General features: G+C 37.1%; 2 protein-coding genes and 1 long non-coding RNA gene across 3 annotated transcripts; 1 reads left to right on the plus strand and 2 right to left on the minus strand.

The window, feature by feature from the left end:
- Positions 1-11054: 11054 nt before the first annotated feature.
- Positions 11055-12003, minus strand: LOC111919999 (uncharacterized). Its single transcript, XR_002859687.3, has 3 exons — positions 11865-12003; positions 11421-11560; positions 11055-11337 (listed from the first exon to the last, which is right to left on the minus strand). It is a non-coding gene; the product is annotated as an uncharacterized LOC111919999 (long non-coding RNA).
- LOC111919997 (uncharacterized protein At2g24330) lies at positions 11897-14328 on the plus strand. Its single transcript, XM_023915571.3, has 5 exons — positions 11897-12109; positions 12216-12463; positions 12966-13110; positions 13194-13715; positions 13794-14328. The coding sequence occupies exons 2-5, from the start codon at positions 12221-12223 to the stop codon at positions 14201-14203; spliced, it is 1320 nt and encodes a 439-aa protein (XP_023771339.1). The 5' UTR covers positions 11897-12109; positions 12216-12220; the 3' UTR covers positions 14204-14328.
- Positions 14329-14558: 230 nt separating this feature from the next.
- LOC111919998 (probable beta-1,3-galactosyltransferase 14) lies at positions 14559-16622 on the minus strand. The gene is made up of 7 exons (XM_023915572.3): positions 16264-16622; positions 15940-16092; positions 15786-15868; positions 15377-15476; positions 15194-15307; positions 14944-15086; positions 14559-14849 (listed from the first exon to the last, which is right to left on the minus strand). Exons 1-7 carry the CDS (start codon positions 16620-16622, stop codon positions 14758-14760), a joined length of 1044 nt encoding a protein of 347 aa, XP_023771340.1. The 3' UTR covers positions 14559-14757.
- Between the last annotated feature and the right edge of the window lie 1968 nt (positions 16623-18590).

The raw sequence follows: 18590 nt of genomic DNA on the forward strand, positions 1-18590 counted from the left end.
AGTTGTGTTTTGAGCTAAGGATCTTTATAGATATGGGGGTGGACGATTTTAGGGATATGGATCTCCTAGAAATCATCCAAAGGCTTATCTATAATAATTTTTGGATTGCTTTGAGGCTAAGTTATCCAATTAGGGTTTAAGGTGAAGCCCTAGGAGCTCACAATATAAATAGACCCTTAGGGTTGGAGAAATCGGCCACTCCATGTTTGAGGAAACCTTAGAGCCGACTTCTCACCTCTCTCCCTCTCTTAAATCATCTTCTTGCTAGTTGGTGTTTGTAAGCCATTAGAGGAGTGACATTTGTGACTCTAAGCTCCAAGAAGAAGAAGGATCTCAAGCAAGTAACTCAAGGTATTATTCTAGATCTGTTTTCACATGTTTTGATTGTTAGTTTACATTAGATCTAGCCATGAAATTCTTGGATATATTGCATGTTCAATTAGAGAAACCTAGATCCAAGCTTTAGGGTTTGTATGTGCACATAGGAAAGTTCTTATGGCTAAAACCCATCAGTGGTATCAGAGACTTGATTGGTTTCAATTGAATGTGATGCTTAACTGATTTACTTGCTGAAAATCGTTTTTCTTGACCTCTGTTCGACCCAACTCGGTGAGTCAGTGTCTGGACTCGGCGAGTTGGCCCTACTCGGCGAGTCCAGGGCTGACTCGGCGAGTCTGAGCATCAGACAGAGGATAATTTCGGGATTTGGTTGTTGTTTTGTCTTGGAATTAATACCTAAATCGTTTTATTATGTAAAAATCCGAATTTTAACTTAATTTAATGATTATCCTTGACATAAAATTAGATAATTTCAAATCTTTTGAATATTTATTATTTATATGATAAATATGGACTATTTAAGATTATTTGGTAATTATCTAATGACTAAAATTGTATTAGGACAAATATAGATAATTATGAAATTAATTGTTTAATTTGAATTATTTGTTATTTGATCCCTTTTGTTTTGAAAAATTCAAAAATTTATCCCGAAATTTTGAAATTTGAATTTTGTGATTAATAGTTTAATTTAGAAGAATTTAAATTTCAACCCCTAGAGTTTTACAAGTTTAAAATTCAACCCTATACTATTATATTATTAAAAGCCTAATAAATATATAAGTAAAATTAAAATGCTAGTCTTACCGTTAGTAGGCCTCATTCACGAAGCCGGTCTATAAGGTGGGTATAAGGTTGTTGCCTATAAAATGGTGCTTAATGGGTGTACACTCACACCCAGCGCTTGCTTGACTGGTGGAGGGTCGTTAGCCGAACGGGTAGGATAGGGCAAACCTCCTCTCATTAATAAGTATAATGAATATATTTAAAGTAACTAAACTATTTTATAAAATTCCCAATCTTAGTTACTTTAGGAAAAGTGAATTGATGCAATCCCATGAAATTACACTTTGCACCCTTGCTAAGAAGTTAGTGGAGCGTGTGTGGTTAACCGGCACACTAATTGGTTCTAAGCAAAGGTGGCAAAGGGTGATTCATTGTTTGTCATGGTTTGATGGAGCGTGCGTGGTTTACCGACACATCGAATAGGTGATTGTAACAATGAAGGCACCATGTAAATTTGCATGGTTATTCACACCCGCTTTGTGATCCTCGGTATCCCAGTCACAAACTAGAGGAGCATATTGAGATTTAAACATGCCATTGAAAAGTTCAATGAATCTCAAAAATCTAGGAATTCTCAATACATTTAAAACTTAAAGATCATGTTTTTCGTGGTGAAGAATTAGTGAATCGTCATTCACTTACCTCCAAATTATTTGCATGTTGGATTACGGCATCCCTTTTCTAATATGTAAATAATGTTGTTGGGTCCTAGCCCTAATTTTTCATTTTGGGTGTTTAATTAGGGATTCAATTCTCATCAAACTTTGTCCTTTCTATTTATCGATGTCAAACGCGAACAACACTGTTGCTAACTCATTCACGTTAATGAGTCTTTGCAAAAGGTGACTTTTGATGGAACAAACTTTAGCGAATGGATAAGATACATTCGCACCATTGCACGCTACGAGGACAAAGAGTATGTCCTCAACAAAAAGCTCGAGAAGGTCAACCCGGAAATCGCTACTCCCGAAGAGATGGTTGTCTTTGAGACCCACGAACGTGATGCAACGAAAGTCCATTGCATCATGATAGCCACCATGAACCAAGAATTCCAAAAGTCCTATAAGGATATGTATCCCTATGAAATGCATCAAGACTTGATGGAGAGATACCACCAAAGCGCGAGGCAAGAGTGTTACGAGATCATCACCAACATGATAACCGCCAAGATTGGAAGTGGAGAATCATTAACTGTGCACTTGCAAAAGATGCAAAGATATGTTGATCGTCTTCACAAGTTAAATGTTAACTTTGGGGAGGATTTGTCCATCGACATTGTTCTTCACTCCTTGCCTTCATGCTACAACCAATTTAGGATGACCTACCACATGAACAAGGAAGAGGTCACCCTAAGCAAACTCCAAGGACTCCTAAGGACTGCTGAGAGCAACCTAAAGGACAAGTCTATTGCACCAACTCCCAATCTGTCCACTGCTCCTGTTTTGGCTATAGGGCAGGGAAGGGGCAAGAAGAGGAAGGCTCCGTCAAAGAGCCACCGCAAAGGAAAGTCCCAAGATGGTTCCTCTTCTAGTGGGACCAAGGTTGATCCCGCTAAGCCCAACCCTAACCCGAAGGAGGCAGAGTGCCATCATTGCCACAAAATAGGGCATTGGAAGAGATGCTGCCCAGAATATCTGCAAGCCATCAAGGATGGAAAGATCAAGCCATCTTTTGCAGGTATATACACAATTAAATCTAATGATTTATCTCATGCTATTTCTTGGGTTCTTGATACAGGATGTGGTTACCACATTTGTTCTGATTTGCAGGGACTAAGAAGAAATAGGGATGTGGAGCAAGGAAAAATAAATCTAATCATGGGAAACAGAAGATCGTCGTTTGTCACCAAGATTGGAGTGTATTCTTTAGTGCTTAGTAATGGATTAGGTTTAGATTTAAATAATTGTTGCTACTCGCCAGATATGGCAAGAAACATCATTTCATTTCATGGTTTGTTTAGACAAGGATTTAGATATTCGTTTAATAATATGAATGGTTCTATTTAGGCTTATCTAAATGGTGTTTTATACTTTAAAGCAATGCCTTGTAATGGAATTTATGAAACTGTTATGATTGTAGATAAGCTAGGAAATGATGTGTTGTGTATGGATTCTACCAATAGTATGGATAAAGCATGTTTGTGGCATTGTTGTCTTGGACATGTCAGCAAGAAACGCATAGCCCAACTCCAAAAGGATGGAGTGTTGGAGTCATTCGACCTTAGGGAAGATGACACGTGTGAATCTTGTTTACTAGGAAAGATGATCAAGTCACCCTTCACTGGCACTTGTGAAAGGGGTGAGGGTTTATTGGATCTCATACATACCGATGTATGTGGGCCCTTTAGATCCACCATAAAAGATGGAAACCGCTTCTACGTGACTTTTACCGATGATTATAGTAGATATGGGTATATTTACTTAATCAAGCATAAATCTGAAACTTTTGAAAAGTTCAAAGAGTTCAAGATGAAGTGGGGAATCAATTGGGCAGGAAAATCAAGATACTTCAATCCGATCAAGGAGGAGAGTACCTAAGTCTTGAATTCCACGACTATCTCAAGGAATGTGGAATAGTTTCGCAATTGACGCCACCTAGGACACCGTAGTTGAATGGTGTGGCAGAAAGGCATAATCGAACCTTGTTAGACATGGTCCATTCTATGATGAGTCGTGCTTCACTACCTATCTCATTCTGGGGGTATGCCTTAGAGACATCCTCCCACATCCTTAACCGAGTCCCTACAAAGAAGGTTGCCAAAACACCTCACGAGATGTGGACAGGGAAAGCTCCCTCGTTGGCACATATCAAGGTTTGGGGTTGTGAAGTTTTCGTAAGACGAGAGACTCACAACAAGCTCGAACCTCGTAATGAGCGATGTATTTTCATCGGCTACTCACAGAAATCCTTTGGATATCTCTTCTATAGACCGAGTGACAATGTTGTCTTCGTTGCGAGGAGAGGGTTTTCCGAGAGCGAGAACTCATAAGCCAAGGAGACAATGGGAGGCAAATCGATCTTGAATAGATTCAAGAATCAAGCGATGAAGGAACCTCTACCGCTGGTGCTCAACCCGAGGAGGAAACTCTGGTTAAACCAATTGACGAGTCCTTACCTCTTAGGCATTCCGAAAGAGTTAGAGTTCAACCCCAGTTATATGGCTTTCATATTACTACCGAAGGGGACACGTATATTAGTGACAGTACATTAGTAAATCTAGATGAACCTAATAGCTATAAGGAAGCCATGGCAGGCCCGGAGTCTGCTAAATGGAAAGAGGCGATGGACAGCGAGATTCAGTCCATGTACGACAACCAAGTTTGGAATTTGGTTGACAATTTGCCCGGACGTAAGACGATTGGGTGCAAATGGATCTTCAAGAAGAAGACCGTCGTGGATGGGAATGTGCACACATATAAGGCACGACTGGTGGCGAAGGGCTTTACTCAAACTCTCAGAGTTGACTATGATGAGACCTTCTCACCAGTTGCTAAGATAAAATCTATTAGGGTGATGCTAGCCATTGCTGCATTTCATGATTATGAAATATGGAAGATGGATGTAAAGACCGCTTTCCTTAATGGGAAGTTGGCTAAGGATGTTTACATGGCTCAGCCAGAGGGTTTTGTCGATATGAAGCATCCGAATAGAGTGTGCAAGCTTGAGAAGTCCATTTATGGACTTAAGCAAGCATCTCGCAGATGGAATCTTTGCTTTGATGAGAAAGTCAAAGAGTTTGGATTTGTACGAAGCGAAGATGAATCATGTGTATATGTCAAGGCCAGTGGGAGTATAGTTAGCATCCTCATTTTGTATGTCGATGACATACTGCTTATAGGAAACGACATCCCGACTATGCAGGAGGTTAAGTCCTGGCTCGGGAAGTGCTTCGCTATGAAGGACCTCAGAGAGGCTTCCTATATTTTGGGAATAAGGATAGTGAGAGAACGAAGTAAGAGACTAATAGGACTTAGTCGTAATACTTACTTAGATAAAGTACTAAAACGTTTTAGTATGGAAAACTCGAAGAAGAGAGAACTACCGATACAAAGTAATACCAAGTTAAGTAAGACTCAAAGTCCGAGTACCGAAGCTGAGATAGCTGAGATAAGCCGAGTACCTTACGCTTCCCCAGTTGGCTCGATCATGTATGCTATGACGTGTACTCGCCCTGATATGGCCTTTTCTTTGAGCATGGTCAGTAGATATCAAGAGAACCCTGGAAAACTGCATTGGATTGCGGTCAAGAACATCCTTAAGTACCTTCGGAGGACCAAGGAATGGTTTCTAGTCCTCGGAGGGAGTGATGACTTAAAGGTGTCAGGGTATAGTGACGCCAATTTCAAGACCGACAGAGACTACTACCGTTCACATTCGGGATGGGTCTTTACCCTTAATGGAGGAGCAGTGACTTGGAAAAGTTCCAAGCAGGAAACTGTAGCTGATAATTATGTATAAAAGGATGGTCTCGAAGAGCTAATTGCCACCATTTTAGAAGTCGAGGGTTAAAAGTGTAATTTTCGGACTCAGTGTATATTTATTTATGAAGATAGGGGCTCTGTGGTAATTATTTGAATTTAATTTAAAAGGAAATGAGGTGGGAGGGCTGATTATTTCATAACTGAAAATTAGGGGTTAAATAGATAAATTATGGATTGATTTTGAAAAGGATTTGTTGAGAGAGGGGTTGTTTAGTAAAATTTGGACTTAAATTGTAAAGGAATTGAGAGGGCAGGGTTTAAATGGAAATTTATAGACTCTTAATGAAAGGATTTATGTGAGGAGGTGCTGAAGTTGGACATTTGGATTAAAGTTTAGAGGAACACGGGATATACCCGGTAACCTCTTTATCTCACTGTTTCATTGCAAAAACCCTAACTCGTCCCTAACCCTATTCACGTATGAAGCAGCCGCCACTTCTCTCCACCTTTATGCCCCCTCACCTATGCCGCCATCATTCCGGATCCTTCCTACCGTCGTTCGTTAACCTCCAGCCGACATCCTTTGTTCGTTGTTCCGATCCGATGAGTTCCAGCCCACTGTTGTAGCTGCTCGCCTCCGTGAAGAATACGAAGATCGAACGAATGCCCCCCTCAATCGCTGATGTTACTGTTGCTCGTTTCATTCTCTCTTCTCGGATCTTCGGTGCTTCACACAGTAACGACTCGCCGCTGCCGCCTGTTTAACTCTCATGTGCTCCGGTCACCATTTATCGCCCCAAAGGACTGCCATGATCGTGTTTCTCATGCGTTCGAGTGTGCTGTTGTTTCAAGTCTGAGTAGTATGCGTTATTTCATGGGTATGTAGTCGAGTGCTCATGTAGTTGTTGTATTGTGAGGATTATTGGAGCGATCTTGGTCGGAAAACCCACCGCCACCACCTCAAGGTGGTGGTTGCCACCGCTTCTGCCGCCGCCAAACACCGCCAGGTGGGTGGCTGTGCTACTGTTCCGAGTATAGTGTGTATATATGTGTGAGAGTGTGTGTTAGTTAGTTAGTTAGTGTGTGTGTGTTTCTTTTGGGTTTTCCATTGTAAATTGTAACAAAAAATGGAATAATGAGAAAGAAACCCTAACCACCACCATGAGGTGGTGGTTGCCGCCATCTGCCGCCGTGTCGGGTGGCGGTGTGCCTCGTTGTATGGTGACTTGTTTGTGGTGTTTGGACAAGGGACATAAACCCTAATGGGCCCAAAGAAGCTTAATGGACATAAAAGCCCAAACATTTGATTAATGGGCTTAAGGAAACCCTAATGGGTCTAATGGACCCTAGTTAACCCAAAGAGACCCTAATGGGCCCAATAAGGCCCATAATGACCTAAAAGTCCAACAAATTATTAATGGGCTAGTATTTGATTTGGAAAACCCTAATGCCAATAAATCTTAATTTGGGGTATTAATCGGGACACACGAGAATTATTTAATAACTTGAGATATTAAATAATAATCATCGGTAAAGATTAATCTAAGTGATATTGGACTTAATGGATTAAGTCCTTAATGGGTTAAGTAGGAAACTTAACCCTAATCATCATTTTATGTGAAACCCTAATTTCACTTGGGTTTGTTGTTGGGCCTTGAGGATTGGGTAATTAGTGGGTCATCCAAAGTCAAGCCAATGAACCAGAATAATTTAATGGGCCTGGAGCAAGGCCCATGTAAGGGGCTGGGCCCAATTTGGAAAATTGGGCCTTAGATGGGCCATAGTTTGGGCCTTAATGATTATATGGTGTTGGGCCTTAGAATGAGACCATGTTTAGGCCTAGGCCCAATTTGGAAAATTGGGCCATGTGTTGGGCTTTGATTTCTTAGTTGACTTTGGGCCAACGGGTTGGGCCTTGGGCTTGAATAAGCCAAGCTTGGGTTAATGTAATTATCCAAAGTAAGTGTTTATGGTTATGTAGTGGGACCCAATTATTAATTGGGTGATGTTTTGATATTGACAGATCGGGAATCTGTCATCCAGCAGCTGGGGTTGAGTCTGCGGGACTTCAGCAAGTGTGGGATTGTGTCTTCGGGACTTCAGCAGTGTGAGGTGAGCTACCTTCCAGTAACGGTGGGTCTACGGCCACAATGTCGGCCCACCAGTAGGAGTTGTATGTTAGATGATTGTCTTTGTGATATCATCTAGGTTTGCTACTACCCGATATGTTATATGCTGGCATGATATGTTATATGTGATAGTAGTAGAGTTCGGTTGTTAGGACCGAAGGGTAGGTCAGACACCCTAGATATGTCTGACAGCATGTGATGATATGTTTATATGTTGGCATGATATGTTATATGTGATAGTGGTAGTAGGAGGGGAATAGTCCCTAAGTTCGGTTGTTAGGACTGAAGGGTAGTTCGGACACCCCAGATATGTCTGATAGTATGTTTGTGTTATGATATTTGTGATAGTAGCTGAGTGTGGGCAAGGCCCGTATCTCAGAGATAGTGGAGTTTGGGCGAGGCCCGTACCTCCATGAGTGTGGGCGAGGCCCGTATCTCCTAGTTGTTTAGTATATGATTGTATATACTTGTATGCTATGGCTTAGTGGCTGAGTGTGGGCGAGGCCCGTATCTCGGAGATAGTGGAGTGTGGGCAAGGCCCGTATCTCCCAGCTAGTGGAGTGTGGGTGAGGCCTGTACCTCCATGAGCGTGGGTGAGGCCCGTATCTCCTAGCTGTGCATTATATGATTGTATGGTATTTGGTATGATGGGGAAACTCACTAAGCTTCATGCTTACGGTTTTCAGTTTTGGTTTCAGGTACTTCGTGTTTAAAGGAAAGGAGCTGGCTTGATCGCAGCGCATCACACTATGGTTTTCCGCACATGAGATCTTTGGGATTACACTCTGATATTGTTTTATGATAAAACGTTTGATTATTCCTGGTCGGTTTTGACATGACATGGTATTACAGATGTTTTATCACACTGTTGGTTTTATAATGACGTATTTAAAAATGAAATTTTTGGCCTGTATTTTTGGGATATTACAATATTATTTAATTAATATAAGTCATAAATTGATTAGGAATTAATTTGGAGACTTAAAGAGATTAATTGAATAAAGGGGCATAAACTGTCAAATGTGTGATAGTTGTGTTTTGAGCTAAGGATCTTTATGGATATGGGGGTGGACGATTTTAGGGATATGGATCTCCTAGAAATCGTCCAAAGGCTTATCTAGAATGATTTTTGGATTGCTTTGAGGCTAAGTTATCCAATTAGGGTTTAAGGTGAAGCCCTAGGAGCTCACAAAATAAATAGACCCTTAGGGTTGGAGAAATCGGCCACTCCATGTTTGAGGAAACCTTAGAGCCGACTTCTCACCTCTCTCCCTCTCTTAAATCATCTTCTTGCTAGTTGGTGTTTGTAAGCCATTAGAGGAGTGACATTTGTGACTCTAAGCTCCAAGAAGAAGAAGGATCTCAAGCAAGTAACTCAAGGTATTATTCTAGATCTGTTTTCACATGTTTTGATTGTTAGTTTACATTAGATCTAGCCATGAAAGTCTTGGATATATTGCATGTTTAATTAGAGAAACCTAGATCCAAGCTTTAGGGTTTGTATGTGCACATAGGAAAGTTCTTATGGCTAAAACCCATTAAATTTGTCAAAGGCCCAACAGAAGATGTATGTGGGGCATACTCCTCTGGTACGTTGGGCGTACTCTTCTTGACATTGACCACCATCGGGGTGGTCAACTGAGTATGTTGGGCGTACAAAACTTACACTAAGCGTACATGGGGTTTTTCCAAAACCCTAATAAGTTCTTAATGGCTTAAGCACTTAAGCCCATATTTCAGTCCATCGACCAAAAGTGTCTTAGAGCCATAAAGTCTTGAACTTTATTACTTTGGACGTCCAGAAAGCTCATAATCCATTAAGACCTTTCTACTTCATGCATGGGACAACTTAAGCTATTGGGACCTCATTTTTATCACTTAGGACCTCTTCAGGGGTCTGAAAGGACAGCTTATCTTGTCCGAATCACATCATGCACCAATTAGGGGACTTTTGGGATAATAATGGTTCCATAAGGCTAAAATAGCTAGATCTATAACATGCAAGCAAAAAGTTTGAAGCTTTTTACCTTCTGGAGCTTCTAGGGCACCAAACAACTTCAAATCTACAATCTTGATCTCATTCTCCAACTCTTTGATGCAACTCCTTCTTCTCAAAACACTCAAAACACACTCTATAAGCTCACACACTCAAGGAAATGGCTAGGGTTTAGGGAAAACAGATCTAAACAGTAGAGGCTGAGGTAAGGGAGGGTTATGAGCTCATAAGGTTGTTTATATAGCACCCAAACCCTATATATTAGGGTTTCCTTCTGTCATGAGTACGCCCAGCATACTAGGGCGCGCCTAGTACGCTCAGCGTACCCTTATGTACGTGCAGCGTACTCCTCCTAGTCCCAAAGTTGTAACTTATCCATTAGGCTTTTCATGGCTTTACCCTTCCATCCCCAGGGACTATAAATGACAAATCTTAGGGTGTTACACCAGTTAGACATTCTTTGACAAGAAGGGGGACCCTGATAAGGTGTAGGATTTGCAAGGAACCAGGCCATAACAAGAAAAAATGTTCATCTAAGCAACAAACAAATAATCAGGTAAAATTTTTTCATATGAACATAATACATCATTTTAATAAGTTAGTGTGTAGGTAGTGGGTGGGCCAAGTCCACCACCACCAACAGCCCAACCACCAGGTACATGGCCTGTCCCCAGAAGAAATGCCCCAATTGGTAGAAGTGGACGAAGGCAATATTCTGAAAGGATTTTTAAAATGGCATTGAGGAGGAAGATATCTGGGGTTTGGAGCAGTGTAGAGAACCCTACAGTCCTTGATTAAGTTAGTGTGTAGGTAGTGGGTGGGCACATCTTTTGTTATCAAGTTGTGATGTAAAGACAAAGTACTATGCTTTCTTTATGCTTTTCTTTTGGGTGTGTGGGCACATGGTATCCCTTCTTTTGTGGTCCCTAGCAGGAATCTTTTGTCCCATCTTTTGTGTTACCAAGCTACAACTTTTGTGTATGCAGACAACTACTTGCCCTTTATTTAATTTCGAATATTAATGGAGTATTTCAATGAATCCAACCACCATCTTCAATTACTTTCTTGTTATATGTATGCATTGTATTCATTCCATTCAATACTTTCTCGTTATTTGTATGTATTGTTGTCTCAGTGATTCCATTCCAATCAAAATTACTTCTTTGTATTCATTACAGTCAAAGAATGGAATCATATATGTATTCATTGTTATGTATATGCTGCTTTGTGATTCCATTCCAGTCAAAATTACTTCTTTGTGATTCCTGTCAAAATTACTTATTTCTGATTCCAATCAAAATTACTTCTTTGTGATTCCATTCCAGTCAAAATTACTTCTTTGTGATTCCATTCCAGTCAAAATTACTTCATTCCATTCCAACAAGAAGTTAAGATAATGCCTTCATTCCATTCAAACAACATCTTCCAATACATCATTTCATCATATACACGATGGTCAAAAAAAATCCTATGGTAAACTTGTATATTTTTTGCTTCATTGCAATGGCATCATAGCACTTGTCCTTCTTCATTTGTTCCATGTCATCCTTCACATCTCTACTTCGGTCTTCAATACTACTAATTCAGCTTTCATTCCCTCCACCACTTCCATTAGAGGCATTTGTACAGGTTCTACATCCAACCATTTCCAATATTTGCATTTACCCTTCAACACAAATAACTCATAAGAAGATTTCAAATCAAGAAAATGAAACAGAAAATGAGAAAGATTCAAGTGAAATAGCTTACCTCATTGCACACCATGAAATGTCTCCCTGGATTCTTTTGGTGTTGTTGACGTTACAATACGTGTAGGGAAACCACAATCACAAGTTTTTGGATAGTACACTGTTGATTTCTTGCTTGATCGATTGAGGGACGATGAGAAGCTGTAGGAGGAAGCCATTAAGGAATTAGGGCACAATAAAGGAACCACATACGCCCCTTTTTTAATAACATTAGCCCTACATGCCACATAGGATCAAACTAACACGTAGAATCGATAAATCCTTTGCAACCGGCAAAAAACAATCGGAAGAAAAAAATTTACACAAATCAATAAGTTAAATGGCTATTAGAACACAAAAAAACGTTTACCAAATGTAGTATGTTGTCTTCTCAATCCCTTTATTTTAATATATTAGCTCTACTTTTAGAATTAATTACTATTAACTTTTTGAATGGACAAAGTACCTTTTCCACGTAAACACAGTGTGTGATCCATGTTTCCTTCTTCAGGCGCTGTAACGAATTCCTTAATGGAGTCGGTTCAATTCATTCCCCCATGGACTCTTTCATGCTTCTTACATTTCTTTGCTTGATTTTTGCTTTACAATCAAGTAATCGATCCAACACTGTTTCGTGATTATTTCTAAAACAATCAAAATTCGCCTTCCATTGCAGACGCAGATTTCGCATTCACTGTTGCGTGATATCAGGTACGCGATTTCACCTAGGGTTTTTGAATAGAACGTATTATCTCTTTGATTCGTATGTTTGTACGTGGAATAGACGATTAAATAAGTGAAAATAAAAACCGTGTAGGATAAATGGCGGAGAACGATGTAAAGGAAGTTGTTGAACAGAAGAATGATGATTCGCCAAGAAAGGAGAAGAGGAGTATCTTCTCTCGAATTTGGAATGGATTGGCTAGGTTACATGGTGATAATTTTGAAAAGAGATTGCAACATATATCTAAAGAAGAGGCTACTGTTCTTGCTAGAATGAAGAAAAGATCTAAGAGATGGCGGAGAACTGCTCGGGATATAATTGCATTTTCTGTTCTTTTTGAGGTAAACCGTAAACTCAATCCTCATCATTATCTCTCTAATCTTCAATAATGTCTGATATTTTGCTTGATTAGACTAACAGACAGTTATCTCCCTTACCGATTCAGTTACTCTATTTGCTATTTTATACAATGAATCACTCGCAGGGGTGACCTAAATGATTTAAATTTAAACATTTTTAGATGTTGCATCTATACTGCTATTTTCTATTTGATACAACGTATCAATGCTGCTTATATACATATGCAGCAGACTATAAAACTCGAAACTATTGTTTCTTCACAAGTGATTGTTTCTGTATTTGCTTATTATCATGTTCTATTTTTCTCAATTAGACAAGTCGATTATAACTTGGTGTCCACAGACAACATATAATTTGTGAAATTCAAACAATGACCTTCAACTAGCAAGTGGTATAATCATGATTCAAATATCCAGATTTGGTATAATCCATGTAAATGAGCATGTAGATGAAAACACTACCTGTTGTTTGTTTTGATTTCAGATTGCTGCAATCGGATATGGCATAACAACAACAAGATCAGTAAACTTAGAGTGGAATACAAGAGCTCTGCGAGTTTTACCTATGTTTGTTTTGCCTTTTTTATCATGGGCTTTGTATTGTGGACTTCAAAGCTTCAAAACTTTTCGTAAGTTCCCTTCACACGTATATAATATTCATTACCTTAATTCCCATATTCAATGACTTAATCAAAATTTGATCTGTTTATAGGCGATCAAAGAGATGAAAGATCTTTAGAGAAGCTTCGGGCTGAAAGGCAGAAGAAAATCAATGAACTGAAAGACAGAACTAATTATTACAACACCCAACAACTGATTCAGAGATACGATTCAGATCCAGCAGCAAAGGCAGCTGCTGCATCAGTGCTTGCATCCAAATTGGGAGCTGAATCAGGGCTACAGGTGAATCTAGATGAATCACATCTGAATGTGCACCTTGGCACAGGGAAGAGCAATGATTTTGAGGCTCTGCAGTCTAGTGGTTTAAGGAGAAGAAACACATTGGAAGGAAGATCTCCTGGGAGTGGAAGTAATTCAGAAAAAGAAGGTTTTCAATATGCAGGAAGTGAGGTTTCTGAGATTTCTTTACCTAGTGAGCTTGTTGTTGAGCATAGTCCTGTGGCTATAAGTCCACAAGATGGGGGTTGGATTGCTAGACTTGCTGCATTGCTTGTGGGTGAGGACCCCACACAATCTTATGCACTTATATGTGGTAATTGCCATATGCACAATGGTGAGTAAATTTATTTTTTTGTCATTTTGGCTTTCATGTAAATAATACATTAACAACATAATAATGGCTTAATTGCAGGTCTTGCAAGGAAGGAAGATTTTCTAGTGATTACTTACTATTGTCCACACTGCCATGCTTTGAACAAACCGAAGAATTTGGATGAAAATTCTTCATGTCTTAACAGCCCTAATATGAGATCTCCAATGGCACATCACCATTACCATGCATTGAATAAACCAACAAGATTAACTGAAAATAATTCTTCAGAAACCAACTCCTCTGAATCTGAAACGAGATCTTCTTCTAAAACAAGGAACTCTCAGTCTGATGAAAAGTGTTCAGATGCCAAAGCCCCTGATGTCAAATCTTCAACAAAACCAATGGCTAATGCTAAATCGATGAGTGAGAATGTATCTGCTAAGGGTAAGGTGGGATTACCCAGAGTGGAGAGTGAAAAAAAAGTTGTTGAGGATCTTGCTGATAGCTAACAAGCTCAATACGGTTTATATTGTTTTATTAACATGAAAGATTTACAACTATTTGTGTAACTAAGTCATGACGAAAACGCTATAGTTTGATTTGTTTTAGTACAGATTTTTTTTTCTTCCTGAAAGAGCAAAAGAAGCAAGATCTTTGAAGCAGACTGATTTTGATTAGTTTAGTCGTCATTTGGTAAGGATCAAAACTGCATTCCATGTGCAAAAATATATAATTATGTCACACTTAGGTTTCTATAATCAGAGTATATAATAAGATTGCTATATATTTTTTTTCTATGACTTTTCAATTTCCGCTTTTAAAACATGTTTGTTTATAATCAAATGTTGAAGGAAAACGAGCGCATAAACAATCACTAATTACATAAATGATATATGAGTTAGACATACTCTCCCCAATGTCTTGTAAACGTTACATCACAAACTTTTCCGCTTCAAAACTAACATTTGATTAGGTTTTGTATATAACAAAAGAATGAGATACAAACAGAAAAAATTATCTAATGCTGTGCTATATTCCTCAAAAGAGTGTAAAAAACCTGATGCTAGTCTTCTTCTTCAGCTGGCAAAGTCGGGCTGTTTGCACAGCTTTCCTTTTGATGAAGTTCCAACATTTTCTTTTCAGGATTACAAAGCCCTACAGCATCAAATATTCATCACACAACTCAAATTTAAGTTGGATTTGTCAACAAGTTAAAGAAGATCCTTTAGGAGAAAAAAAAAATACTAACCTGAACACTTGGGGAGATCCCACACAGCTATAGATGTTGATGTACATTCGGTTTGACAAAGTTGACGATTGTCCTCATGGTTGACATTCATTGCAAGCATCCATGCACCAATAGTAACATCCTCATTGCTGAACATCCGGAAACTGAGAGATAGAATATTTTAATAATAAAGTAAATCTAAATATCAGTAACACAAAGATATCTTATACTACAAATATCAATATGGTAAGTGAAAATGTGAATAAATTGCCTGTTGTTTCTAAGAGCAACCAGGCTTGCAACAACATCTGCAGAGAGAGCATAAATTGGACCATAAGCATGAAGAAAGTATTCTGACCCAAGCATATACCCTAGAGGTTCATACCTACAAATATCAATAACTCAGTATCTTAGTCGCTAATAGTTGAAAAGTGGGACGCTTTCAAAGACTAACCATTTGAGTTTTGGGTCAGTGAACACGGGACCTTTCTTCATGCATCCAAGATATGTTTGTGAGTGAGGACGCTCTTTAGCCAAGAGCAACGAGAGCCGATCTTGCAAAAACACAAATCATTTCGGACAAAAATGTCAAATACTATGTTTCCTTTGCATTTGTATTTTCTTTAGATTTTGCAAATAGAAAGGTGAAGTCAAATCTTTGGAGAGATTGATCTATGTTTATTGTAATAATTTATCATATAGTGAATTTTCTCAACAATGAAGCTTGTTTTTTCTCCGGTTTTGAGATTTTCCATGTTTATGTTCGATTTTCGGTATTGTTTTTCATTATGCCATTATGTTTGGATTATGATAACAAGAAAGGAAAAAATGAAAATCAGAGGCAGCTTCATGGAAAAACTCACCTGGTCTTAAATATATGTCGTCATCAGCTTTAACATAAAATTCAGAATCATAGAGTGCAAAGGCAGCTTTGAAGAAGGCTAACCTGAAACAAATGCACATATTAGCATGAACTTCAGTATAATTTATTTATTTACTGTGGCTAATAGCACTAACGTTTTGTATGGGAGCTTACTGTACTCCTCTGCAATATCCAACATCAAGAAGTCGTCGTATTCCGCCGCCTCTTTCCTCAGCTCCGCCATTTTTGACGCATCGTCGGTTTTGCCGATGATAAACCTGAAGGCTAAGCCGGTGGCCTCTTCCAAGCTGCATACAGACACAGTAAACTCAAGATCAGAAATTAATCTACAATTAACTTCTGATCCGATCTGATTGTGTGTTTACAGATTTATCGAGGATTCAATAATAAAAAATAAAAAAAAATAAAAAAACAAAGAATAAACGTATCGAATTGTGTTAGAACTTAGAAGTAAGTACCGTTGAAGACCTTGGTGATCGGAAGGCATCCAAGTCTTCCGCAACGACTGCCGTCGACCAACCGATCCAAAACCGGTCTGAATTCCGACGAATCCCATCACCTTATGCCGCTTCCGATCTCCGTCAGACACCAACCCTCCGGTGGAACCACCGCTTTTATCCCACACGACAGACACCGATAAAGGTTTGCTGTAGTTACATTTATCGCCTCCTCCGATTCGTCCTCTTGAAACGACGACAGCGAACGATAATAAACCGGCGATTCCGATGACGAAACAGAGTGTTAGTACGATCGATCTCCGAAGCAGGTTAGATTGAGGACGAGCTTGGAAGAACTTTCTAGATGAAGGCATCGGCATTGGCGTCGGGAATGGTAATGGCAATGGTTGATCTAGGGTTTATGATGCAGCAATCGAGATTTGTTATAGTGATGAAGTTAAGTAATCACTTTCAGTTGATTTCTAGTTGCCAAAGTCTTGGACAAAACAAAATACTTCTTACCTGGAAAATGTGTTTCGTTAAATACGATCCAAGGCACATTTTAGAATTATATGAAGTGTTTTTTTACCTTATTATATAAAGTGGACAATTTTCAATTTTTTTTTCTAAAAATAAATAAATGTATTTTTTTTCTACAAAGGCATGGTATTGGACTATTGGATTAACCCAAAACCATATTAAAACCTTGTAAATTTTTCAAAAACTTTTTATTATTTGATAAAAAAAAATTATTTTTATGATTAGAAATTTTTTTTTTATAAGTCACTACTCACTACAAACACTTATTATCCAATATCTTTTTTTCATGTCTCTACATTAAGTAATATTATATGTTAAATGTTAATCATATTTAGATATTAGATTTCTTTTATAGTTAATTAATTGATTTAATAAAAAAAAATTTAAAAAAAATATACTTTATAAAATAAATATATTTTATAATAAAATTATATGATTTATAAATAATTATTAAAATTGTCAAAATTAAAAGTGTAATTCTCTATGCACAATTATAATTATTTGTACACGGTTAAAGGAGTGATTTGATTGTAGATAGTTAAGTTTTGTCCTTTTAGTTTATATATATATATATATATATATATATATATATATATATATATATATATATATATATATATATATATATATATATATATATATATATATATATAGGGTTAGATTATTTTGTTTTCTCTATCTATTATGTGCATGTATGATTGATTCTGGACCAATCATTTTAATTATTTTAAGAAAATAATTAATGCATATTATATGTTGAAGATATAATGGATATTAATTACATCTTCAGCATTTAATATGTATTAATTACTTTCTTAAAATAACTAAAATGATTGGTCTAGAATCAATTATATATGCACACAATAGATAGTGAAAACATTTGAACCTAACTCTCTCTCTCTCTCTCTCTCTCTCTCTCTCTATATATATATATATATATATATATATATATATATATATATATATATATATATATATATATATATATATATATATATATATATATATGACATAAAGTTATTGAGTTATTATTTTGATAATGGATGAACATTTTCACCATTCAAATAGTTTCTTTTAAGTATTTAGTTATTATTTTGATAATGGAAGAATATGATAATATGTAGTATAAATATACATCAAATGTGAAAGAAATAAATATACCATCTTGAATACAATCTTCTAAATGTTGAAGAATCCTCTCAATTTAGTTTCTTTTATTTTATAATGTTTTAATTTAATTTTGTTAGTTTTAGTTTTAATTACGTCGAAATCATAACACGTTATCAACATGAAAAGTCTAATAAGTCCAAATCACATCTATCATACTCAAAGTACCCATTACTTAATAAAAAAAGTATTTATTATAAAACAACCATTTAAAACAAATAAAAAAATTATTCGTTATTAGCGACTAATAATATATATTTATTTTTTGTCAAACCATTATTTATGTATTCTAACTATTATTTATGTATTTACATTATGAAACTAATTTTTATTTATGTATACTAACAATTAAATTATGCAATTAATTTTTATGTATACTAACATTTGTTTATACATATCCATATTTATATTTTAGATATTCTTCATAATTTTATTTAAACATTTACTAATATTTATTTATGTTTCTAATTAGTAAAATTATATCAAGTAAAAAATTATGTACTAATTAAAAGTCTTATTAAATGATTTATAAAATACACACACACACACACACACACACATATATATATATATATATATATATATATATATATATATATATATATATATATATGCAACGGTTATAAACAGTAAAAACAACG

Source organism: Lactuca sativa, chromosome 5, assembly GCF_002870075.4.
Source record: "Lactuca sativa cultivar Salinas chromosome 5, Lsat_Salinas_v11, whole genome shotgun sequence".
Classification (NCBI taxonomy): Eukaryota; Viridiplantae; Streptophyta; class Magnoliopsida; order Asterales; family Asteraceae; genus Lactuca; species Lactuca sativa.